The sequence below is a fragment of the Odontesthes bonariensis genome, chromosome 11 (assembly GCF_027942865.1).
Source record: "Odontesthes bonariensis isolate fOdoBon6 chromosome 11, fOdoBon6.hap1, whole genome shotgun sequence".
Lineage (NCBI taxonomy): Eukaryota > Metazoa > Chordata > Actinopteri > Atheriniformes > Atherinopsidae > Odontesthes > Odontesthes bonariensis.
This window is the reverse complement of record NC_134516.1, coordinates 37,434,032-37,459,018: the sequence shown is the minus strand read 5'-3', so window position 1 is coordinate 37,459,018 and position 24,987 is coordinate 37,434,032. Positions and strand designations below refer to the sequence as shown.

At 44.0% G+C, this 24,987-nt stretch overlaps 1 protein-coding gene across 13 annotated transcripts in view; it reads left to right on the top strand.

Annotated features, from left to right (window-relative positions):
- Positions 1-24,987, top strand: part of LOC142391928 (uncharacterized) — a 100,450-nt gene that overhangs the window by 56,936 nt on the left and 18,527 nt on the right. For 5 of the 13 annotated variants that reach the window (XM_075478108.1, XM_075478113.1, XM_075478111.1 and 2 more), the window contains 7 exons: positions 10,488-10,520; positions 10,595-10,642; positions 10,738-10,779; positions 10,869-10,916; positions 11,328-11,405; positions 12,465-12,497; positions 12,728-12,748. In XM_075478108.1, the coding sequence (XP_075334223.1) occupies positions 10,488-10,520; positions 10,595-10,642; positions 10,738-10,779; positions 10,869-10,916; positions 11,328-11,405; positions 12,465-12,497; positions 12,728-12,748 (303 nt within the window). Of the gene's footprint in view, positions 1-10,487; positions 10,521-10,594; positions 10,643-10,737; positions 10,780-10,868; positions 10,917-11,327; positions 11,406-12,464; positions 12,498-12,727; positions 12,749-13,569; positions 14,423-24,987 lie in introns of those variants that run through there. The other 8 variants (XM_075478117.1, XM_075478115.1, XM_075478112.1 and 5 more) reach the window with 5 other exon arrangements.

Genomic DNA, 24,987 nt, shown 5'->3' with positions numbered 1-24,987 from the left:
ATATGTTTGATTTTGATTCTTTTTGGATTTAATTTTTGTTTATTTTTTATTCTCCTTGCTATTTTCCTTTTTATCCGTTTATTCCTTATTTTTTGTATCTTCTAAGTTCTTTAATTTCTTTTAAAGAAATTAGTTCTTTTTTTTAAATATAAATTTATTTTTTAATTTATTTTAATTTATTCAAAAAAAAAAATTTATTTTTAATTTTTTTAGAGAAGGCTTATTTGTCTGTTACAGTGTTTATAGTGTTTGAACTTGTACGTATGTTATCTGTTTTATAAGGGAGGATCCCTGTAAGAGGAAATTCTGCCCCTGTTGGCGGGTTCAGGTATTGTTCCAGTGGATTCGTTATTTAGAGTTTTGGAGATGTTTGTTAAATTTACTATTATTAGTTGGTTAAGGGTTCCTTCTCAAGGGTTTTGTCCAGCAGAGGGTTTAAAGGAATAATGTTGATTTTGATTCTTTTTGGATTTAATTTTCATTTACTTTTTATTCTACTCCCTATTTTTCTATTTATTCGTTTATTCCTTATTTTTGGTGTATTTTAAGCTTATTTAAGTTTCTTTTAAGGGAAATATTCTTTTTTTAGAAAAACATATTAAATTTAAGGAAAACTTTATTTATTAATAAATTTATTATTTTAATTTATTCAAAATTACAAAAATGTACGAAATAAAATTTTTAATTATTTTTTTAGAGAAAAACTTGTTTTTCTGTTACAGTGTTATCATGTTTGAAATTGTACGTATGTGATCCGTTTTATAGAGTTAGGGTAAAGGTTATGGTTAAGGTCTGGTTGTGGTTAAGGTTAAGATTCAGGTTGTGGTTTGGGTTAGGGTTAAGGTTAGGGTTGGGGTTAGTTATGGTTGAGTTTAGGGTAAAGGTTAGGGTTAGGGTTAAGGTTAGGGTTGGGGTTAGTTATGGTTGAGTTTAGGGTAAAGGTTAGGGTTAGGGTTGGGATTAGTTATTGGTGAGTTTAGGGTAAAGGTTAGGGTTAAGGTTAGGGTCAGGGTTAGGGTTAAGGTTAGGGTTGGGGTTGGGGTTAGGGTTATGGGTTTGGGTTAAACTTATATGCGCTGGCCAACTGTACTGTGAGGAAAGATGGTGAAAAAGTAAAAAGGTGTGCTCCCCCACCAGAGGAACGGGTTCGATCCCCAGGCAGAGCACCTGGGCAGAGGAAGAGAGGGGCCTGCAGGGGTCAAATCTATCAAAAGCCGGGGTGTGGTCCAACAGCCGCAGCCCCTGGGGGGGGCCGCAGCGCCGGATCCACCCCCTGCCAGGGCCACACGGATCCCAAGAAATAAAATTATTAAAAAAAATTATTTTTATTTTAGAACAAATAATAATGGAAAGCAAACAAGGGCGAGGGGTAGGGGACCCATAAGTGCTTGGATTAATAAAGTGCAGACCAAAGTGCCAATAATAAAAAGTGCTAATAACCACACAGTAAAAACACACGATAAAGAGATAATAAAAGTTAGTAACAAAGGGTCCCCTATTCCTAACCAAAAATGTAAATTAAATCAATTAATAGATAAATAGATAAATAAATAATTTAAGATTGAGTTAATAAATACACAAATATAATTATAAATTAAAAATTAAAACATCGTGTTCCGGAGGGGAATCGAACCCCGGTCCGCCCGTGGGCAGACCCGGGGCTCTAACCCCTCTGCCATATCGTCGGTTAAAATGTTGGGATCCGTGTGGTCACTTAAAATTCAGGCCCAGGCCTGGGAGGACCGCGCCAGGAGGTGCCACAGGAGTGGGCTATCATATATCGTTGAGTCCTCCCGGCACGGTCGTCCCAAGCCTGTGAATCCAAATTTTCTCCGCTCTCTTCCTCTGCCCACAAGTCCAGCGGTCGTTATTTTGTAGACCGGATATGACCAGGTAAGTGGATGAATGGGCTTGAAAGTGTTGAACCAGAGGGGTGTGGAGTCGACCTTCCCCAATATTATAAAGGTGTTGAGAGAGGCGGGTGTGAATTGAGTGTTTTGTCTCACCAATGTAGTGTTTGTGACAGAGTGTGCATGTAATAATGTAAACTGCGTTGGTGGTGGTAATGGATAAGGAGCCTAGGATGGGGAAAGCTGTGTCAAGGTGTGGGTTATAAATGAATTTCCTATTCTTGTAATAGTGGTTATGTTTGAGTTGGGGTGTGGGTCTGTGATCTGAGTATTTGGATCTGGTGAGAATGGATTGGAGGCTTTTGTGTTTTCTGTAGGCTGATATGATACGGTGGTTCTTGAAAATGGGGTGTTGGAGCTGTAATCTGGAGAAGTTGTGTTTTATTAGTTTGTGTAATCCAGTAATTTGGTGTGAGAAGGTGGAGACAAACGGTATGAGATGTGGTGGTGAGGAAGGTGTGTGTGGTGTAGGGTATGTGTGTTCATGTGTATATGTATGAGGTGGGTCCAGGCCGTCTCCGTCCAAGGGATTGGTTTGGAGGGGAGGGAGAGGATACTGACCCTGATTCGGGTAGGGGAGTCGGTTAGGGTTAGAGTTAGGGTAAGGGATAGAGTTGGGATTTGGGTTAGGATTGGGAAGGGGGTTGGGATTGGGGTTAGGAAGGGGATTAGAGTTAGGGTAAAGGTTAGGGTTAGGGTTGGGGAAAGGGTAAGGGTTAAGGTTTGGAGAGGGGTTAGGGTTAGGGTTAGGGAAAGAGTTAGGGTTAGGGAAAGGAAGAGATTCAGGGTTAGGGTTAGGGTTAGGGTAAGGGTTAGGGTTAGGGAAAGGGAGAGGGTTAGGGTTAGGAAAGAGGTTAGGGTTAGGGTTAGGGAAAGGGTTAGGGTTAGAAAAGGGGTTAGGGTTAGGGAGAGGGTTAGGGTTAGGTTTAGGGAAAGGGAGAGGGTTGGGGTTAGGAAAGGGGTTAGGGTTAGGCTTAGGGAAAGGGTTAGGTTTAGAGAAGGGGTTAGGGTTAGGGAGGGAGGGAGGGATAGGGTTAGGGTTGGGGTTGGGGTTAGGGGAAGGGGAAGGAAAGGGATACAGACCCTGGTTAGGGTAGGGGAAAGGGTAAGGGTTAAGGTCGAGGAAGGGTGATGAGGAAAGCCCATCATCATTTGTTTTGCCAGAGAGGAGGCAGGCGGACAGGGAGGCACAGACACAAGTTCCGACCGCAGGTCTCTCTGCTTCCTCTGTCCCCGCAATATTTGAAACTTTTCAGGTGAGAAAGTAGTCGTTTAGATCCCCAACGTGTTGAAAACCTGACAAAATACCGGCTGTTTACCATTTTGTTCCGACGAATTCGGCGCTGCTAAAGCTAGCCGCAGTGAGCAACGCACTTCCGGTTATTTTGACAAAATAAAATACCCGTTGCCTTTTATCATAGGGAAAGCCATTACGTGTTGTTGTTTTGAAAACAGGAAGTGAACCTACCCTCGTTGTAGCTAGCTTGAAACTGCGGTTTTGACAGGAAATGCCGGGTTGCCACCGTCCTGCAGTGCTTCTGTCTCGGCTTGTATGGTGACGCGGGGCAACTGATTTGTCACTCACAAAACAAGTTGAATTGTTGCTAGATTCAGCCAGATTGAGCCCGAAAGTCGCTAGATTATTTTTTTTTGTCGCCAGAGATGGCCAAAAGTCGCTAAATCTAGCTAAATTGGCAACACTGAGGCCGCCAGGAAAAACCATGGCACTTGTGACGTCACACGGAAGCCCCGCCCCCAGTCTGGAATTCCAGGAAGGTTTCCTAGCGGCAAATTCAAAATCGCAAATTTCATGCGTTTATGAAATGTTTTGGTGTAGAGTCCAATGATCATTATTGTTCCTCTGTGTATGTATTATCATTATGTATTGGGTGTAGTGTCAGCTTTCTGTAGGCCTTTAAGTTTTAGGTTTGGGTTGAGGACTAGTTAAGGTTAAGGTTAAAGGTAAAGTTGGGGTTGTGGTTGGTTAGGGTTGGTTAAGGTTAGGATTAGGGTAAGGGTTAGTTAGGGTTGGTTAGGGTTAGGGTTGGGGTAAGGGTTATGGTTAGTTAGGATTGGTTAGGGTTAGATTTAGGGTTGGTTAGGGTTGGTTAGGGTTAGGGTGAGGGTAAGGTTAGTTAGAATTGGTTAGGGTTAGGGTTGGGGTTAGGGTAAGGGTTAGGGTTAGTTAGGGTTGGTTAGGGTTAAATTTAGGGTTGGTTAGGGTTAGGGTTAGGGTGAGGGTAAGGTTAGTTAGGATTGGTTAGGGTTAAGTTTAGGGTTGGTTAGGGTTGGTTAGGGTTAGTTAGGGTTGGTTAGGGTTAGGGTAAGGGTTATGGTTAGTTAGGATTGGTTAGGGTTAGATTTAGGGTTGGTTAGGGTTAGGGTGAGGGTAAGGTTAGTTAGAATTGGTTAGGGTTAGGGTTAGGGTTAGGGTTGGGGTTAGGGTAAGGGTTAGGGTTGGTTAGGGTTAAATTTAGGGTTGGTTAGGGTTAGGGTTAGGGTGAGGGTAAGGTTAGTTAGGATTGGTTAGGGTTAAGTTTAGGGTTGGTTAGGGTTGGTTAGGGTTGGGGTTAGGGTTAGTTAGGGTTGGTTAGGGTTAGGGTAAGGGTTATGGTTAGTTAGGATTGGTTAGGGTTAGATTTAGGGTTGGTTAGGGTTAGGGTGAGGGTAAGGTTAGTTAGAATTGGTTAGGGTTAGGGTTAGGGTTGGGGTTAGGGTAAGGGTTAGGGTTGGTTAGGGTTAAATTTAGGGTTGGTTAGGGTTAGGGTTAGGGTGAGGGTAAGGTTAGTTAGGATTGGTTAGGGTTAAGTTTAGGGTTGGTTAGGGTTGGTTAGGGTTGGGGTTAGGGTTAGTTAGGGTTGGTTAGGGTTAGGGTAAGGATTAGGGTTAGTTAGGGTTGTTAGGGTTGGTTAGGGTTAGGGTAAGGGTTAGGGTTAGTTAGGATTGGTTAAGGTTAGGTTTAGGGTTGGTTAGGGTTAGGGTAAGGTTTAGGGTTAGTTAGGATTGGCTAGGGTTGGTTGGGGTTAGGTTAAGGGTTAGGGTTAGTTAGGGTTGGTTAGGGTTAGGGTTAAGTTTAGGGTTGGTGTTGGGACTAGTTAAAGTTAGGGTTAAGGGTAAAGGTAGGGGTTGGATTTAGGGTTGGTTAGGGTTGGTTGGGGTTTAGGGTTGGTTATGTGATTAGTTAGAGTTAGGGTTTTAAGGTAATGGTAGGGTAGGAATTAGGTTTGGTTAAGGTAGGGGTTCAGGTGTAGGTTAGGGTTGAGTTTTAGGGGTAGGAATGAGGTCTAGTTAGGGTGAAGGTAAAGGTAAGAGTTGGTGTTGGGCCTAGTTAACGTTAGGGTTTGGATTTAGGCTCGTTTAAAGTTTTAGGGTTAAAGGTTAGGGTTAAGGTGGGTGTTGGGTTAAGGGTTGGTTAGAGTTAACCCTTTAGGTTTGGATTAGGTACTGTTTGAAGTTAGGGCTAAGGTTGGGGTTGGTTGTAGGATTTAGTAGGAGTTAGGGTTCAGGGTTAAGGTGGGGGTTGGAATTAGGGTTGGTTGGATTAAGTATTAAGGTTGTGGTTAGAGTTAAGTTTTGGGGTTGGATGGAGGACTAGTTAGGGTAAAGGTTAAGGTTAGGGTTGAGGTAGGGGTTGGATTTAGGGTTGGTTAAGGTCGGGGATAAGGTGAAGATAAGGGTTTAATGTTGAATTAAGGGCTAGTAGGTGGGGATTCAGGTAGGGGTTGATAGATACTTCTATTTTGAAGTTGTTGGTTTGGCATTTTTAAGTTTTTAAGTGTCAAATCTAGTGTTTAGTCCGTCTGGGAATTTGCACTGGAGTCGGTAGATCCAGATGCGTTCTTGTTTTCTCCTTGTTTCCTGTGACCATTGGGGATTGTGTTGAATTGGTTTGGCCTTTAGGTTCTCTATTTTGTGTTGTTGGAAGTGTTGGACCAACGGTGTGTCAGATTTTCTGTTCTTTTCGATGTTGTGTGTGTGAGCATGTAACCGTGTTGTTAGGGAATGTCCTGTTTCCCCTATGTATTGTTTTTTGCATTTGTTACACCAAATCAGGTAGATGATTTTTTTGGTGTTGTTTGTGATTATAGGTTGGATGGGCCATCTTTTGTTGTTTTTGGTGCTTCGGATGGTGGTTTCTCCTATTTGGTGGTTTAGTTGTGTCTTTTTTCTTCGGAAGTGAATTTTGATCTGACCAGTAGGTCTTGTAGGCTTGGGTTCCTTTTGAAGGCTGATATAACTCTCAGTTTTTGGAGTGGTGGGTGGATCTGTTGCTTCCTTTTAAAGTTGTTTTTGAGTTCTTGGTGGACTTTTAGTGTGTGGCCGGAGTAGAATCCGGTTAGTGGGATTATTTATTGTGTTTGTTCTGGTTCTGTTTGTTCAGGGGTCTTATTGTTTGGTTTGTTATGGTCACTTTTGATCTTTCTAAGCGCTCGGCGTGAATACCCTCTGTGTTTGAGAGCTTTGAAGAGTGTGTTTGTGGCCTCCTCTTTGTCCGCTTCACGAGAGCAGACTCGTGCGTATCGTAGTAGCTGTGATTTAACGATACCCGAGAAGGTATGTTTGGGGTGGAAACTGTCTCTGTGTAGTAGTGCACGTGTGTCTGTGGGTTTAACAAAGAGTTTGTGGTCAAGTTTCCCTGTTAAGTGGAAATCGGGTCCTTTGAAGGTAGTTGTATCGAGGAAATCGATTTGTTCGTGGCTGGTGGTTGGTTTGATTTTGATGGATGGGTGGTGTTGATTGAGTGTGTTTATGAAATGTTCAAAATCGGACGGCGAGTGGTTCCAAATACCCCAGATGTCATCCAGGTATCGATAGTAGGCTAATGGGAGTTTGTCACATTTGAGGAAGGCGTCCTTTTCCCATTTAGCCATATAGATGTTGGCATAGGCTGGGGAGAACCTCTTACCCATGGCTGTGCCTTTAACCTGGAGATACCATTTCTCATCAAAATAGAAATCGTTGCATTCTAAGTTGATTCTGAGGAGTTCAAGGATTTGTGTATCTGGTCGGGTTGGGTCTGGGTTGTTTTGTAGGCATTCGGAGATGGCCTGTAGGCCTTTTTCGGTTTCTATGTTGGTGTAGAGGCTCTCCACGTCTGCCGTGAAGAGCATACGCTTTGGTTCGAGTTTAAGGGCCGTGATTTTCTGTAGAAAATCCTGTGTGTCCTTGATATAACTGTCATGACGGTTGGCCAGTGGGTTTAGATGGTAGTCCAGAAATAGTGCCGAGCCGTAGGACTCGCTGCTGCAGTCCGAGACTATGGGGCGACCTGCGGGGATTTTGTTTGGAATTGTCCATTTTTCGGGTTCTTTATGGATTTTTGGTAGGAGATAGAAGTAGCGTGGTCTATGTGGTTGTTCGCCTTGTAGGAATTGTAACTGTGATTTGTTTATAAATTTCCGTTTGAAGAGGTTTTCCAAGATGTTTTGGATTCTCTTGGTTGTCTGTGGGTAGATGGGTTCTGTCAGGGGGCGGTAGTATTCTGCGTCATTTAACTGGCGCAGGGCCTCGTGTTTGTAATCTAGTCGGTCCATGATGACCACACTGGATCCTTTGTCGGCTGGTTTTATTATTATAGAGTGGTTATTGCGGAGTTCTTTAAGAGCTTTTTTCTCCTCTTTGTTTAGGTTGTCTGGTTCTGATTGTTTTTGGATTCTGTTAATTGTTTTTCTGTGCTGTTCAATTAGTTCCATGACTGGGGGTTGTAGGTCCGCTGGGGGTGGTTCCCAGGTGGAAGGCGTTTTGAATGGTGGAGGTTTTGGGGCCTGTGGTTTGTTGTGAAAAAAGGAGGCTAGTTTGAGTTTTCGGTGATATTGTTGGACGTGCATTTTGAATGATTCCCGTACGTTTTTGATTTTGGTTTCCATCGGGACGAAGGACAGGCCCTTGGCCAATAATTTAGGACCGTGAATTGATAAATTAAGTGTGGATAGGTTGATTACTGCCTTATCCAGCGGGTTGGGGGTTGGGGGAGAAAGTTCATATGAGGGTATTAGTTTAAAGATTCCCTCCAGAGGTTCCACATGTGTCGGCCTGTGGCTGGGGTCCAGTGTATTTGGTCGGCTGTGGTGGCAAATTTGTCGTTAGTTAGTGGCGGTATGATGTTGTTATCTTGTAAAATTTCCCTCAAGAAGTTATTGAACTGTCTGAGGTTGTTTTTTTGGTTTGTTGTAAGTTGGTCTGAAAAATTCAGAGCTTGGAAATAGATGTTTGCGTATGGGAAGGTGTTTTGTGCCGTATATATTAGTCTTGAAATTAATTTCTTGAGCGTGGTGTGTTCGTTGTAATCTTTGTTATTTACTCCGAACGAGAGGATCACCCGTTGGGTTGTATCCGAAACCGGTGTTTTGTTACGGAGGATGTTGATGGCGTGAGTCAGGTTCCCTCCTGGGAAGCTGTCTATTTGGACCTGGTCGTTATTGATTATTGGTAGCCTTTTTAGGTTTGAGTCGCCGAAGATGATGAACGGTTTGTCGGGTTGTAAGGACCAGTTTTGCATTTTGTTGCCAAAATGTTCGTGAACATTGAGGCTGGTTCTTGGTAAAATGGTTGTTTGGGTTGTGCGACGTGGTTCCATTTGTTTACGGGTGGTTATCGGGTCGGTTTTTGTTTTTTTGGTAGTTGGTTCTGTTTTGTTTGGTGTTTCTGGAGGTGTTGTTCGCTTATGTGCCGTGTGTATTGGAGTTTTGAGGCTCCTTGAGTATGTTAGTGGTTGTTTATGTGCCGTGTGCAATGGTAGGCCTGAGCCTCCTTGTTTGTCTGTTCTATCTATTGTCTTTCCCTGTTGTGGTGTTGTCTCTTTCTCCTGATTCTGTGTCCTCATGGTCTGTGGTTGGGTGGGTGTTGGATTCTCATAGGTTTTTGTTTGGTATTGTTCGACTGTTTTTCTCGGTGTCTCCAAAGGTGTTGTTTGTTCATGTGATGTATGTATTGGAGTTTTGACGCTCCCTGAGTATGTTTGTGGGTGGTTGTGTATTGTGTGCGATGGTAGGCCGGAGCCTCCTTGGTCATCAGTTCTATCTGTCTTCTGTCCCTCTTGTGTTGTCATGTCCTTTCCCTGCTTCTGTGTTCTCGTGTTATGTGTTTCGGAGAGCTTTGGGTCGGTTTTTGGTTTTGTTCTGCGTTGTTCGATCGCTTTTCTCGCTTTAGCAATGGTCGCCTGTTTTGGTTTAAATTGAGTCTGTGCTCTGGCCGTGGCTAGGTTAAGTAGCCAGTAAAATTGTTTTTTTGGAATTTTTTCTATTTCGTCTAGTGTTTTTTCAAATTTTTCTTTTTCCTTTTCATTTGGGTCAACCTCCTGTAAATGTACATGAAGGATGTATGCTAACAGGACTTGTGTCCACGCGGTTGCGTTGTTCGTGTTCATTTTAACTGGTTGTTAAAAGGTCGGTTCGTGCGGTTTGCGGCTTGTCCCTGTCTTATTTTATGTTGCTATTTATTGGTCCTGTGTTTATGATTCGTAGCGCTGTTAGTATGGAGATATCAGGGATATTTCCAGGCTATCAGGTAGCTAAACTAGTTTTCCTAACAGAATTTCAGGGGTAACTCGTCAGCGGTGAACCAAAAAGGATTATAGAACGTTTCAGCTGTTTTATCACCGTACGTTCTACCTAATTGGAAGCCCCCCAGGTGATCAAGTCTGGAGGTTAACCCTGTGTCCAATTTTGAGGTGATTAGGTGATAGAAAGTTTATCTTGTAGCTTGCCCTGTGTTCGGTTTTAGTTTGAAGTGATTACTTTTCTTATAGCGTGTTGGCACCGGTGTGCCTCGGTTTGTGAACTAAGGGTTACCTTGGTTCAACACGACGGTGAAAATGGAGGGAAAAGGCGTTTTTCAAATGGTGATACGGTTCCTAGAGGGCTGAGGAGTCCTTTTATTACTAAAGTCGACGGGAAGGTTAGAATGCAGTGGTCAAACGCAGTAGGTTATTTAGTTTGGAGTTAAGGTCCAATAACCTTGTTTATTAGAGTGTAATCGGTGGTGTTTTTTTATTCCCCCAGGGGGGTTTTTTCAAACGACAAGGCGAGGTGTTTTTTTCAAAAAAGAAATTCGTGAGGTAAATTCGTCCAGAGATTGCTTTAAATGGAAAATTGTACAATCTAGGTCCCGTTGCATCCACGGACTGGCTTCTAACTAAGCCAGCGGACGTATCCCTGTAAAAGTGGCAATTTGAAGGATTCCAATTGTTTTTTGTTTTGGGCTGAGGTTACTAAAGTAACCGCGTGTGTTTTGCAAAGTGTTCTGTGGTGTATTTGAGGCTAAGCCTTATAGAAGACTGGGTTGCAATTAAGACTGGAATATACTGGAACGCCTTAAGGCCCGAGGTGGCCATAAGGCCCGAGGTGGCCATAAGGCCCGAGGTGGCCATAAGGCCCGAGGTGGCCTTAAGGCCCGAGGTGGCCTTAAGGCCCGAGGTGGCCATAAGGCCCGAGGTGGCCATAAGGCCCGAGGTGGCCTTAAGGCCCGAGGTGGCCTTAAGGCCCGAGGTGGCCTGGCATGTTTTAGATCATCTCGCTCTGCTCTGCCACATCTGTTTGCTCATGGTGTCTGAACTGATCCTGCTTCCTTCCTCCTCAGGTGAGCTGGACCTCCTGGATTCGTTTGGAGCAGGTAAACCCCCCCCATGGTCTGACCTGCTTACAAACCTGGTGATCTGTTGTGTAACTCAGTCTTTATTTCTGCAGTTGATCCACCCGCTGAAAAACCCAAGAAACCAAGTTCTGGAGATTCTGGTAGGTTAGGCTCACATCTGGCCTCACAGATGTTGCACGGTCAGTGCATCTGTCAGGTGAAGTGACCGTTTACGGTTTGTAACTGCTAATTCCAGGTGGCTTCGATAGATTTGATCTGGAGGACACCCTGAAACCAGGTAAAGCTGTTTGACTGGTTTGGACTTGAAGTGGCTCTTTCATCTGAAGCTTTCATTCTGTTCCTGACTCTGTGTCTTTGTGTCCACAGACCCCCAAACGGACAAGCCCCCTGTCAAACCACCAAAGAGTGGAGGAGGTGAGTCAGCTCATGCTCCAACACAGGCTCCAGCTCATGCTCCAGCTCAGGCTCCAGCTCAGGCTCCAGCTCAGGCTCCAGCTCAGGCTCCAGCTCATGCTCCAGCTCATGCTCCAGCTCAGGCTCCAGCTCAGGCTCCAGCTCTCGGGCTCCAGCACGGGCTCCAGCTCATGCTCCAGCTCAGGCTCCAGCTCATGCTCCAGCACAGGCTCCAGCTCAGGCTCCAGCTCTCGGGCTCCAGCACGGGCTCCAGCACGGGCTCCAGCTCGGGCTCCAGCTCAGGCTCAGGCTCCAGCTCATGCACTGATCCATGTTCCCTGTGTTCGGGTGTTGAGGGAGCATCTGTCTCTGTACATGCTATGGAATTAAACTATGGAATGTAAACTGCATTATGCTGGTGGTTTCTTCCAGGCAGGGGAAGCTTTGATGACTCGGACCTGTTTGACGTGAGTGGAGGTGATTACAAACCTGATGGAGGTCGTTCAGGAGGTAAGACATTTAGATTTGGCTTTGGATTCCTCTGAAGTGTCAGCTGCTTATTAAATGTTATCAAAGTGCCCCCCTCCCTCAGTAAATTAGCTACAGCTGATACTACCACCCTCTGAGTAGTGAAACCTAAGCAAGCTTCCAGTCGGAGTCATTGCTCCGCTATTGATGTATGGGAATCACAAGTTGCTGCACAACTGCTGCTGGATCACATTACCCAGAAACCATAGAACCCTCCCTGTGCCCACAGGTCTGCCACCCAAAGAATGATACGAGCGGCTGAAATGAGTTTCCTCCAGAGGGGGGCGGGGCTCAGCCTTAAAGATATGGGGAGGAGCTCCACCGTCTGGGGGGCGGGGCTCAGCCTTAGAAATAGGGGGAGGAGCTCCAGCGTCCAGAGGGAGCTGGGAGTAGAGCCGCTGCTCCTCCACATAGAAAGGAGTCAGCTGAGGGGGTTCATCTGTTAGGATGCCTCCTGGTTAGGAGGCCCCGGGTCAGAACCAGAACTCACTGGAGGGATTATATATCCCATCTGACATGGGAACACCTCAGGACCCCCAGGAGGAGCTGGAGAGGGGGAGAGGGGTACCTGCTGGTTCTGAGACCCGACCTCAGATAAGAGGAAGATGATGGATGGATTTCAGTCATTTCAATTCAATTCAATTCAATTCATTTTTATTTATATAGTGCCAAATACAACAAATGTCATCTCAAGACACTTAGATTATAAAGTCCAATTCAAGCCAATTGGAATTCAATTAATTGTAATCATAATTATTCATAAAAGAATCCAATTCGTTCATATAGAGCCAATTCAAAAACAGTTTCCTAGCTAAGGAAACCAACAGATTGCACTGAAACTTTATTTTTTATTTTTTTTATTTTATTTTATTTTATTTTTTTCAATGCACTTTAGAAATAGGATCCAAAAATAGGATTTGGTCTTGGACCAAACAAAGAGGGAGATGGAAAGCCACAGCCCTCCAGCTTTGGAGAAGTAGAAAGTAGAAAAGGGTCACATGGTGTCTAACTTGAGCATGTTCCTTCTCCTTTTGCCTGCAGGCCGTGCATCAGACCCTGGCCTGGATCCTGACGGTACGTCCTCTGGGGTTACTCACTTCTAACTTCCCCGTTAGACTCTGCTCTCTGTTCTCCTTTAGGCAGTAACGGGGGAATAAAAGCTGTTTTTAAAAGGTTAAAGGCTAATTGTTTGCTGAGCTAAGATGATGAGCCTGCGTGATGAATAGTTGTTGGAAGATGTTAGCAGTATGGGCTCTGATCATTAACATGCAGACTGACCTCTCCTGTGTCCCCCCCCCCCACAGGTCTCGTTGATCAGCCTCAAGGTGAGTCTCACAGCTTCTGCACTCTGACATGAGCTTCCTCTGACCAGGAACCCACAGAAGTGAACCCACAGGAGTGAAGTGGGAGTGCGTCGGGCCCTCCTTTCCTTCCTGACTCTCTGTTGGGATGTCCTGTCTCACAGCTTCTACTGTGGGCTCACACCCAGCAGCTGGTGGTTTTCTTCCTCACGCTGGTGGTGGGCTACCGTGTGGTGGGCTACCGTGTGGTGGGCGTGTTTTGGTCCGGCTCGGTGTGTCATGGTGGTGTTGCTGCAGCCTGGTGTCATCGTGGGGAGGTGGAGCTGTGTTCTGCTCTGTGAAACGGCAGGAGGAGGTCTGATGGTGTGGCCGGGTTTACTGTAGCCAAGCTTCAGAGAGCTGCAGCCCTCTTCTGTCTGGTGCAGTGCTGGCTGTAGAGTTGTGATGGAAAGGATCCCTGGAAAGGTTCACTTTGATCATGGCAGCGTAAAAAGGCTTTCAGGCATTGAGTGGATTTAATTAGCCTTCTGTTAGAGCATCCAGTGAGTCCACAGGGAAGCTGATGCTCTCTGACTTTAAAAGTCAAACCGATCCTCCCAGTTCAAGTGTCAGACTCAGGAGGTGGGGAAGGTTAGTCTGAGCCTTAGCTCGCTAGCTAGCTAAACCCTGAGCCTGTTGTCAGCTCGCTCGCTAGCTAAACCTGAGCCTGAGGTCAGCTCGCTCGCTAGCTAGCTAGCTAACCCTGAGCCTGAGGTTAGCTCGCATCTCTAACCCTGCCTGCTAGCACAGAAGTCCAAGTCTGGTTCCTCTGGCTAAAACCCTGCTACGATTGTGTGTCGTTGCAGATCCAGACCTTCTGTGGGGCCAGATCCTGAAGATGCTTAATGCTAACACTCCAGAGGAATTCCATGTGTGGATTTCCAACTTAAAGCAGATGTTAGCTCCTCTGTTAGAGAGGGCCATGGAGCTCCTGCAGGCCCTTCCTGAGCTGCTGCCCTGAGCTGCTGCCCCCAGCTCTCAGACTGAACTCTGACCGCTCTGAGGGCTTATTTCGGTTCCTGTGTTTTCTTTAGACTACGTGGTCCTTTTCTTTGTGTTCCTGTTCTTTATCCTCCACAGCCCCTCCCACCACAGGCACTGCAGTGTAGAATCTCAGCAAACTGCAGGCTCACCAATGAGCTGTGGATGGCAGTGAGCGCACACGCCCGGTTTCCGGGTGTGGTTGGACGCGCTCCACCCTGTGATGGCTCATAAATATGCTGTTTTGTGTGTGGATGGGATGCTGAACATGTTTTTCTGAGTCATGCTGTCGTTGGGTTTCGGGTTCATGCAGATGTGTGTTGCATAGAGTCTTAAAGGGGCAGTTTGCTTTTTTATTAAACCTTTAAAGGGGAGCCGGAGCTCAGGTGTGAGCTGATCAGATAATAATGTTGCTTAAAGTTGGTCTGATGGGAGCAGAGCGTCCCACCCATCAGCTCAGTCAGCATTCTTTGCACCCTGCTGACAGAGTGCCACCTTTCCTTGGGTCCCAGGGTCTCCACTCTTAGGGTCAGATGCTGTTTTTCCCTCTGTTTGCTGTCTGGTGAGCAGCAGGATTCTCTGCAGTTGAACGTGTATGAACTGTGTCCTGAATAAAGGAAAGCTGTGGAATGGGCTCAGAGGAGAGCTGAGCTCTATTCCTGGCAGAGGAACAACAAACTGTTGATTCTTGCATTATTTCACCTGACATGACGTGATGCACATGGTTCAATCTGTCTGGGGCAGGGTCGGGGTGAGGGTTAGGGTTAGTGTCAGGGTTAGGGTCAGGGTTAGTGTCAGGGTTATGGTTAGTGTCAGGGTTGGGGTTAGGGTTAGTGTCAGGGTTAGGGTTAGTGTCAGGGTTAGGGTCAGGGTTAGTGTCAGGGTTATGGTTAGTGTCAGGGTTGGGGTTATGGTTAGTGTCAGGGTTAGTGTCAGGGTTAGGGTCAGGGTTGGGGTTAGGGTTAGTGTCAGGGTTAGGGTTAGGGTTAGTGTCAGGGTTATGGTTAGTGTCAGGGTTAGGGTTAGTGTCAGGGTTAGGGTTAGTGTCAGGGTTAGGGTCAGGGTTGGGGTTAGGGTCGGGGATAGGGTCAGGGTTAGGGTCAGGGTTGGGGTTAGGGTTAGTGTCAGGGTTAGGTGTTAGGGTTTGAGCTCAATAGCCCCCTCCTATGTGATTTTCCTGTTCTGTCTCCTGTACGATCAGAGGAGTTTGAGTTAGGGCTAAGGGGGGTGCACTGTCAACTCAGGACCCGACTGATGTCTGCTGCGTGTACTGGAGTGGTCTTGGAGTGACTCAGGAGGCCGTGGGAAACTCCGTGCATTTTTGGGTTTATGTTATAATGTGGTCTTTTCGTTAGGGTGGCTGATTTATTTATTTTAAAGGTTGGGGGGTTTTTGTTGATTCTTGTTGTAATATTTTGGTTGGTGGAGTGGATTTGGTACTGTCTGTTGGGTGAGAGGGAGGGGAAGATAAGGAAGAGAAGTGGAGAGGAAGAGAAGGTAGATGGGGGGAAAAAGGAGGGAGGGGTGGATTTTGTATTTGTTTCTGTGTATCGTTGGCTGTATTGTCCAAAGTGTGCATTTATCAGTACCTGATTTAACTCAGAGTATTGGAGCAGAATAAGTCAAGGTTGAGGATGTGGCAAGGGTTAGGTGTTAGGGTTTGAGCTCAATAGCCCATTTTTGGGTTTAGTAATTAATTATTGTACTTATTTTAATTTTATTATGTGTTATTTTACACAAGTCGCACTTCTTCTTTCTGTTCGGATTCTGTGGGAGAAGGCGCTGTGGAACACCGATGAGTAAAGCCTGTTTCTGCTTGCTATTTTCTGCTATTTGAATGCAGGAGCATTAAAGGTGCCTTCAGATCAGCTGTTGTCTGGCTGTTATTTCCCACAAGACACAACGCAGAATCAACTACGCTACACGTGCATTTTTGGGTTTATGTTATAATGTGGTTGTAGTGGACCCAGGGTCCGTATCGGTGTGTGTTGTGTGCTGCGGGGGGGGGGGGGGGGGGGGGGAGAGGAAGAGAGAAAAAAGGTTTTGAACTCCTAAGTATGTCTTGTATTTTATGAGGGAAACTTCTGTAAGAGGAAATTCTGCCCCTGCTGGTGGGTCCAGGTATTACTCTAGTGGATTCGTTCTTTAGAGTCTTGGAGATGTTTGTTGAATTTGATATTATTAGTTGGTTAAGGGTTCCTTCTCAAGGGTTTTGTCCAGCAGAGGGTTTGGAATATTTTTGATTTTGATTCTTTTTGGATTTAATTTTTGTTTATTTTTTATTCTCCTTGCTATTTTCCTTTTTATCCGTTTATTCCTTATTTTTTGAATCTTCTAAGTTCTTTAATTTCTTTTAAAGAAATTAGTTCTTTTTTTTAAATATAAATTTATTTTTTAATTTATTTTAATTTATTCAAAAAAAATTTTTTATTTTTAATTTTTTTAGAGAAGGCTTATTTGTCTGTTACAGTGTTTATAGTGTTTGAACTTGTACGTATGTAATCTGTTTTATAAGGGAGGATCCCTGTAAGAGGAAATTCTGCCCCTGTTGGCGGGTTCAGGTATTGTTCCAGTGGATTCGTTATTTAGAGTTTTGGAGATGTTTGTTAAATTTACTATTATTAGTTGGTTAAGGGTTCCTTCTCAAGGGTTTTGTCCAGCAGAGGGTTTAAAGGAATAATGTTGATTTTGATTCTTTTTGGATTTAATTTTCATTTACTTTTTATTCTACTCCCTATTTTTCTATTTATTCGTTTATTCCTTATTTTTGGTGTATTTTAAGCTTATTTAAGTTTCTTTTAAGGGAAATATTCTTTTTTTAGAAAAACATATTAAATTTAAGGAAAACTTTATTTTAAAAAAAAAATTATTATTTTAATTTATTCAAAATTACAAAAATGTATAAAATAAAATTTTTAATTATTTTTTTAGAGAAAAACTTGTTTTTCTGTTACAGTGTTATCATGTTTGAAATTGTACGTATGTGATTCGTTTTATAGAGTTAGGGTAAAGGTTATGGTTAAGGTCTGGTTGTGGTTAAGGTTAAGATTCAGGTTGTGGTTTGGGTTAGGGTTAAGGTTAGGGTTGGGGTTAGTTATGGTTGAGTTTAGGGTAAAGGTTAGGGTTAGGGTTAAGGTTAGGGTTGGGGTTAGTTATGGTTGAGTTTAGGGTAAAGGTTAGGGTTAGGGTTGGGATTAGTTATTGGTGAGTTTAGGGTAAAGGTTAGGGTTGGGGTTGGGGTTAGGGTTGGGATTAGTTATGGTTGAGTTTAGGGTATCAAATCAAATCAAATCAAATTTATTTGTATAGCACATTTCATGTACAAACAGTTCAAAGTGCTTTACATAAAATAAAAGCATTGCAGCAGGGAGTGGAAGAAGCATTAAAAATACATAAAATAATATAAAGAGAAACAAATAAAATCATTTAAATGAATTTAAAATCAGGCAACAGTCTAGATAAGTTAAAAGATATTTCATGCATAGACACATGAGAACAGAAATGTCTTTAACCTGGATTTAAAAATGTCTCCATTTGGTGAAAGTTTAATCTCCACTGGCAGTTTGTTCCACTTATTTGCAGCATAACAGCTAAATGCTGCTTCTCCATGTTTAGTCTGGACTCTGGACTGGACCAGCTGACCTGAGTCCTTGGATCTAAGAGCTCTGCTGGGTTTATATTCTCTGAACATATCACAGATGTATTTTGGGCCTAAACCGTTCTGGGATTTGTAAACCATCAGCAGGCTTTTAAAATCTATTCTGTGACTGACTGGAAGCCAGAGTAAAGATTTTAAAGCTGCTGTGATGTGTTCAGATCTCTTAGTCCGGGTTAAAACTCTAGCAGCAGCGTTCTGGATGAGCTGCAGATGTTTAATGCTCTTTTTGGGAAGTCCAGTTAAAAGAGCGTTACAGTAATCGAGTCTACTGGAGATGAATGCATGGATGAGTTTCTCCTGGTCTTTTTGGGAGAGGAAACCTTTAATTCTGTTGATATTTCTGAGATGGTAAAAAGCTGCCTTGGTGACAGCTTTGATGTGGCTGCTGAAAGTCAGATCTGAGTCTATCAACACTCCGAGGTTACCAACTTGGTCAGTGATTGTAAGGTCCCGAGTCTCAAGATATTTACCAACGCTGACTCTCTTCTCTTTGCTACCAAACAGAATGATCTCAGTTTTGTCTTCATTTAATTGTAGAAAATTCTCTCTCATCCAGGTGTTTACTTCCTCCAGACACAGGTTAGGGTTAAGGTTAGGGTCAGGGTTAGGGTTAAGGTTAGGGTTGGGTTTAGGGTTTGGGTTAGGGGTTTAGGGTTAGGGTTGGGGTTAGGCTCAATGGCCCCCTCCTACGTGATGTCTCAGTTCGGACTCCTGTTCAATCACCATGGAGTTTGGTATAGGTGCCAAGGGAGGTGCACTGTCGCTCAGGACCCGACTGATGGTTGCTGCGTGTGCTGGAATGGTCTTGGAGTAACTCAGGAGGCCGTGGGAAACTCTGTGCATTTCTGGGTTTATGTTAAAAAATGGGTGTGTTAGACACAAGGTCCGTATCAGTGTGTGTCATGTGTTGTGGGGAGAGAGGAAGGAGGGGAAGGGAAAAAAAAGGGGGGGGGTTAAAGTAGAGTGAAGAGGAAATATGGATTTTTTGAAGTATTAATTTATTCAGGATTATTTATTGAGATTTCATTTTTCAGGATGTGGTTGATACTCGGACTTATGTTTAGGCCTATAGTCCCGTGATTCAGTTAGGGTTGGGGTTAGGGTTAGAGTTAATGAGAGGGGATTATGAATTTATTATGAATCGGGATTATGAATTTATTAAAAACTATTAATTTTTTAATTGAACTTTGATTTTTTCAAATCTGGTTCGAACTCGGATTTATGTTTAGGCATATAGTCCTGTGATCCAGCATGGGTTAGGGTTAAGGTTAGGGTTAATGAGATGGGATTATGGTTTTATTATGAGTTGGGATTATGAATTTATTAAAAAAATAATTTTTTTATTGCAATTTGAATTTTACAAAACTGGCTCATACTCGGACTTATGTTTAGGCATATAGTCCTATGATCCAGTATGGGTTAGGGTTAGGGTTAATGGGAGGGGATTATGAATTTATTAAAATTATTAATTTTTTAATTGAATTTTGATTTTCCCAAATGTGGTTAGGTGTTAGGGTTAAGCTCAGTAGCCCCCTCCTACGTAACTTTCCAGTTCTGTCTCCTGTACGGTCACCGGAGTTTGAGATAGGACTAGGGGAGGTGCACTGTCAACTCATGACCCGGCTGATGGTTGCTGCGTGGGCTGAGATGGTCTTGGAGTGACTCAGGAGGCCGTGGGAAACTCCGTGCATTTTTAAGTTTATGTTGTAATGTGGTTGCAATGGACTCAGGATCCGTATCAGTGTGTGTTGTGTGTTGCGGGGGGAGAAAGAAGAGGGTGGGGGGGAAAGGTAGTGTAGAGGTGAGAGTAGAGAGGTGGATATTAGGGGTGTATTCTGGGGTTTATTGTTATCTGTTTAGGATTTGTTTATTGAGGATCAGGATAGGTTGGGGTAGGTTCAGTTCCAGGGACTGGATGTTATGCGGGTTAAGTGGGGGCTGAGGTAAGACATTTGGTTAAGATTAGTTATGTTTAAGGTTAAGATTAGGGTTAAGTAGAGGTTGGGATTAAGATTGGTTCGGGTAAGGGTAGGGGTTAGGGTAAAGTACCGGGTTGGTTTTAGTGTTGGTCAAAATTAGGGTTGGATTTAGGATTGGTGAAGGTTTAGGGTTAAGGTAGGATTGGTTAGGTTAAGAGTTAAGGTTAGGGTTAGTGTTGGTTAGAGTTAGGGTTAAATTGAGGTTTAGAATTAGGGTTGGTTAAGGTAAGGATGAAGGTTGAGGTTAGGGTTAAGTTTTAGGTTTGGGTTGAGGACTAGTTAAGGTTAAGGTTAAGGTAAAGTTGGGGTTGTGGTTGGTTAGGGTTGGTTAAGGTTAGGATTAGGGTAAGGGTTAGTTAGGGTTGGTTAGGGTTAGTTAGGGTTGGTTAGGGTTAGGGTAAGGGTTAGGGTTAGTTAGGATTGGTTAGGGTTAGATTAGGGTTGGTTAGGGTTAGGGTTGGGGTTAGGCTCAATGGCCCCCTCCTACGTGATGTCCCAGTTCGGACTCCTGTTCAATCACCATGGAGTTTGGTATAGGTGCCAAGGGAGGTGCACTGTCGCTCAGGACCCGACTGATGGTTGCTGCGTGTGCTGGAATGGTCTTGGAGTAACTCAGGAGGCCGTGGGAAACTCCGTGCATTTCTGGGTTTATGTTATAAGTGGGTGCGTTAGACCCAAGGTCCGTATCGGTGTGTGTTATGTGTTGCGGGGGGAGAGAAGGGGGGTTAGGGTTAGGGGATGGTTAGGGTTAAGTTTAGGGGATGGTTAGGGGATGGTTAGGGTTAAGGTTAGGGTAGGGTTAAGGTTAGGGTAGGGTTAAGGTTAGGGTTAGGGGATGGTTAGGGTTAGGGTTAAGTTTAGGGGATGGTTAGGGTTAGGGTTGGGGGATGGTTAGGGTTAGGGTTAGGGTAGGGTTAAGGTTAGGGGATGGTTAGGGTTAGGGTTAAGTTTAGGGGATGGTTAGGGTTGGTTAGGGTTAGGGTGAGGGTAAGGTTAGTTAGAATTGGTTAGGGTTAGGGTTGGGGTTAGGGTAAGGGTTAGTTAGGGTTGGTTAGGGTTAAATTTAGGGTTGTTAGGGTTGGGGTTAGGCTCAATGGCCCCCTCCTACGTGATGTCCCAGTTCGGACTCCTGTTCAATCACCATGGAGTTTGGTATAGGTGCCAAGGGAGGTGCACTGTCACTCAGGACCCGACTGATGGTTGTTGCGTGTACTGGAATGGTCTTGGAGTAACTCAGGAGGCCGTGGGAAACTCCGTGCATTTCTGGATTTATGTTATAAGTGGGTGCGTTAGACACAAGGTCCGTATCGGTGTGTGTTATGTGTTGCGGGGGGAGAGAGAAGGGGGGTTAGGGTTAGGGGATGGTTAGGGTTAAGTTTAGGGGATGGTTAGGGTTAAGGTTAGGGGAGGGTTAGGGTTACGGTTAGGGGATGGTTAGGGTTAGGGGATGGTTAGGGGATGGTTAGGGTTAGGGTTAAGTTTAGGGGATGGTTAGGGTTAGGGTTGGGGGATGGTTAGGGTTGGGGGATGGTTAGGGTTGGGGTAGGGTTAAGGTTAGGGTTAGGGGATGGTTAGGCTTAGGGTTAAGTTAAGGGGGTGGTTAGGGTTAGGGTTAGGGGAGGGTTAGGGTTAAGGTTAGGGGATGGTTAGGGTTAGGGTTAGGGGAGGGTTAGGGTTAAGGTTAGGGGATGGTTAGGGTTAAGGTTAGGGGATGGTTAGGGTTAGGGTTAGGGTAGGGTTAAGGTTAGGGTTAAGGTTTAGGGGAGGGTTAGTTATGGTTAAGGTAAGGGTGAGGGTAAGGGTTGGTTCTGGTTAAGGTTAGGATATGGTTGCTGGTTAGGGTTGATTTGTAGTTAAGGTTGTGTGTAAGGGTTATGGTTAGGGTTATGGATTGGTAGGATTATGTAGTTATGGGATTATGTGTTTTAAGGTTTGGAGGGTTCTGTATAAGTGGGTTCGTTGAAAACTAAAAAATGGTTAGTTTTAAATTTGTAAAGTTTTTTATAGTGTATAAAATGTAATTTCGTCCAAATGGAGATTGACGTTATTTGGGTTTAAGTTTGGAAGATTTAGGGAAAATGTAGCCACTAGGTGGTTAGAAAGTCTATGAGAATTGCGAGTAAAAAGGGGGATAAAATCATGTCATTATTCGATTTGGAGCAGTGTAAAATTGGGGGGGGGTTTTAGGGTTAAGGTTGGGGTTAGGGGGATTTATGGGATTATGTAGATTAGTTTTTTGGGGGTCCTAATTTGTTCCGGTTATTTGAGAATAAGATAAAATTTTAAGTTAATTCAACCTAATTTTTTGTAGTGTATATATTATAATCTCGTCCGGGTGGACTTGGTTCTCGGTGGAAACTTTGTAGGAACGAGGTTGGGGGGGCCCTGTTTCTTTTGGAAAAGGTTACAGGAGGGTTATTTGAGAAAAATGGAGTGAAACCACACTCCTGTCCGGCGGATGAGAGTCTGTTTTGTCCCTTCGGTTTTGTGCGATCCTACTTTTTGTTTTTTTAGTTATTGGTTCTGTTTTGTTTAGTGCCTCCCGGGGTGTTGTTCGTTTATGTATTGTGTGAAATGGAGTTTTTTAGGCTCCCTGAGTGTGGTTGTGGTTGGTTGTGTGCTGTGTGCAGTGGTAGGCCGAGGCCTACTTGTTCATCAGTTCTTTCTGTCTTCTGTTCCTGTTGTGGTGTATTATCTTCTCCCTGATTCTGTGTTCTCGTGATTTTTTGGTCGGAGGGTTTTTATCCTGTAAATGTACATGTAGGATGTGGTGGAAACTTTGTAGGAACGAGGTTGGGGGGGCCTTGTTTCTTTTGGAAAAGGTTACAGGAGGGTTATTTTAGAAAAATGGAGTGAAACCACACTCCTGTCCGGTGGATGAGAGTCTGTTTTGCAAGATCCTATTTTTTGTTTTTTTAGTTATTGGTTCTTTTTTGTTTAGTACCTCCCGGGGTGTTGTTCGTGTATGTATCGTGTGAAATTGAGTTTTTTAAGGCTCCTTGAGTGTGGTTGTGGTTGGTTGTGTGTTGTGTGCAGTGGTAGGCCGAGGCCTCCTTGTTTATCAGTTCTTTCTGTCTTCTGTTCCTGTTGTGGTGTATTATCTTCTCCCTGATTCTGTGTTCTCGTGATTTGTTGGTCGGAGGGTTTTTATCCTGTAAATGTACATGTAGGATGTACGTTAATAGGATCTGTATCTAGGCGGTAGTAGTGTTTGGATCCATTTTTAATTATTTCTTAAGCGTTGAGTCGAGCGGTTTGTCCCTTGCTTGTTTTTATCCCTCTATTTTTTGGTCCTGTGTTTGGGTTTTTTGTAGCGCTGTTAGTCTGGAGATGCCTTGGGTATTCCCACACTAACAGGTAACTAAACTAGTTGTTTTTATAGAATTTCAGGACTAAATCGTCAGTGGTGAACCACAAGGTCGTTGAACGTTTCAGCTGTTTAATCACCATACGTTCTCACTTGTGGAAGCCCTCCAGGTGATCAAGCCTGGAGGTTAGTCCCGTGTCCAATTTGGAGGTGATTTAGGTGATAAGAAGGTTTATCTTTAAGCTTGCCCTAGGTTCGGTTTTAGTTTTTGGGTATTTTGATTTACGATGGCACCGGTGTGCCTTGGTGTGAGAACAAAGGATTGCCTTGGTTCAAAATGGCGGCGGAATTGGCGGGAAAAATGGTTCAAAATGGTGGCTCTGTTTATGAAAGGCTGAGGAGTTCCTTTGTTTGTAGAACCGGCGGGAACAGTCTAGAGCGGCGGGAACGGTCGAAAGCGGTGGTAAAACGAGGTGGACTGTTTTTATAATGAGTTACAGGGTTGTTTAAATTGTTTATAGACGCGTTTCCAGTGGCGGTTTTTGTTGTTTATTTTGAGAGTGTTATTAAAGGGATGTCGACGTGAAATTTGTCAGAAATTGTTCAGCAAAATTCGTCCAGGAAAAGTGATTGCGATGTTTGTTTAAAACAAAGGTAAGGTCTAAGGTCCCGTTGCATCCTCGGACTGGCTTCTACATAAGCCAGTGGATGTAAACCTGCAAAGGTGGCAATTTGAAGGAGTCCAATTGTTTCTTATTTTGGGCTGAGGTTACTAGAGTAACCGCGTTTGTGGTGCAGTGTGTTCTGTGTTGTGCTTGAGGCTAAGCCTCATAGAAAATCGGGTAGCAATTAAGACTCTTATACCCTGAGTCACCAGTCCCACAGTGCTGTCCTATAGTCGGAACATGGGTGGCTGCATACTTACCAAGACTACTGGAATGAACAACACTGATTGTTGACACCGTAAGGTTACCCCAGTGTGCCCAGTACCCTCTCCCTGCGTTGCAGTTGCTCCCTGAGCGGTGTTCGGAGCTGGTCTGCTCTGCAAGAATTAGCAGAGAGTAAATTAGCTAACTAGCTAGGAGGTCAGAACAATGTAATAAGGTACAATTTTATTAAAAGAGGTGTCTTGGTCCGGAGGTTTGTTGAGTTGGCTGGGTCCTTGGAGAGGGTTGCTTGCAGCTGCTCCGGTGATTAGGCAATGCTCAAGGGTAGCTCTTAAAAGAACCTTTTCCGCTTGAGAAAGCCTGAAGATCCGCTGTCTTCTGTGTTGATGGGAGGTCTGGTCCTTCTGGGAGTTCTTCTGGGCTTCTTCATTCTTCAGGGGTCCACTGGGTCCAAACTGTTGCGTTGTTCAGGAGGTCCGGTCATTCAGGAGGTCTGGTCCTTCAGGAGAGTGTCGGGGGTTCCTCTTGTGGCCGGGGTAGTGTATTTTCCTAACTGCCCCTTGGGTGACGGTTGCTGTTTTTGGGCTGTACCCATAATCCTTTGCGGTTGTTGGAGGTTCCTCATTGGTCGGTTTGAATTCCTTTATTTGTTTGTACTGAGGTTCTGACAATTGGGGTTGTAATAACCTGTTAGTTGCTAATTAAGGTGCCCTTTGCTATCTTTTGGTGGTGGAATTATTTATTTTGTGTTGTTTTGTCCTCAATTTTGTTAATCCTGAGTTTGTCCCTGTCTGTTGATTGGATGGATGGATTCCTTTGTTCTCTTGTTCCTGGGGTTGTATTTTGTGAATAATCCTTGGGCTGGTATTGTTATGTGATTTCTGAGTTGTTATTATGTGTTTGTTTGAGTCCCTTACTTGTGTTTGTTTATTCCTTGTTGGATAAATTTGGTGATAATTTTGTTAAAACTCCCTTAGTGATGTGTAGTGGGCGTGGTCAAGTACAGTTGGCAGTGCACCGTGACCGTGTGTACCTGGGTTGAGAGATATGTACAGTGTCCTGTTAGCTGAGATTTTAGGTCTAACGGCCTATTGTATAAAGAAAATTATCTGTTTAAGGAAAGAAAGAATCCTCCCTGGTGGTTGATTCAAGGAGTTCAACTTTGGAGTCATTTGAGGAGTTTTTTTATTTTTTTAAAAATTTATACTAGTTTGTGGAGTGGGTGTGGTTATGTCCTTTAGGTTCTATTTTGACAGGAGGCGTTACCATGGTAACACTGACTGTGTAGTAGGGACTGTGCTTTAAGTGTATTGAGTAAATAACTTTTAGGTTGGTGTTATTCTGGGGTTCCTGGATGATTGTTAGGTGTTTGTTTGAGTACTATCTTTAGTTTGTCTATCCCTTGTTGGATT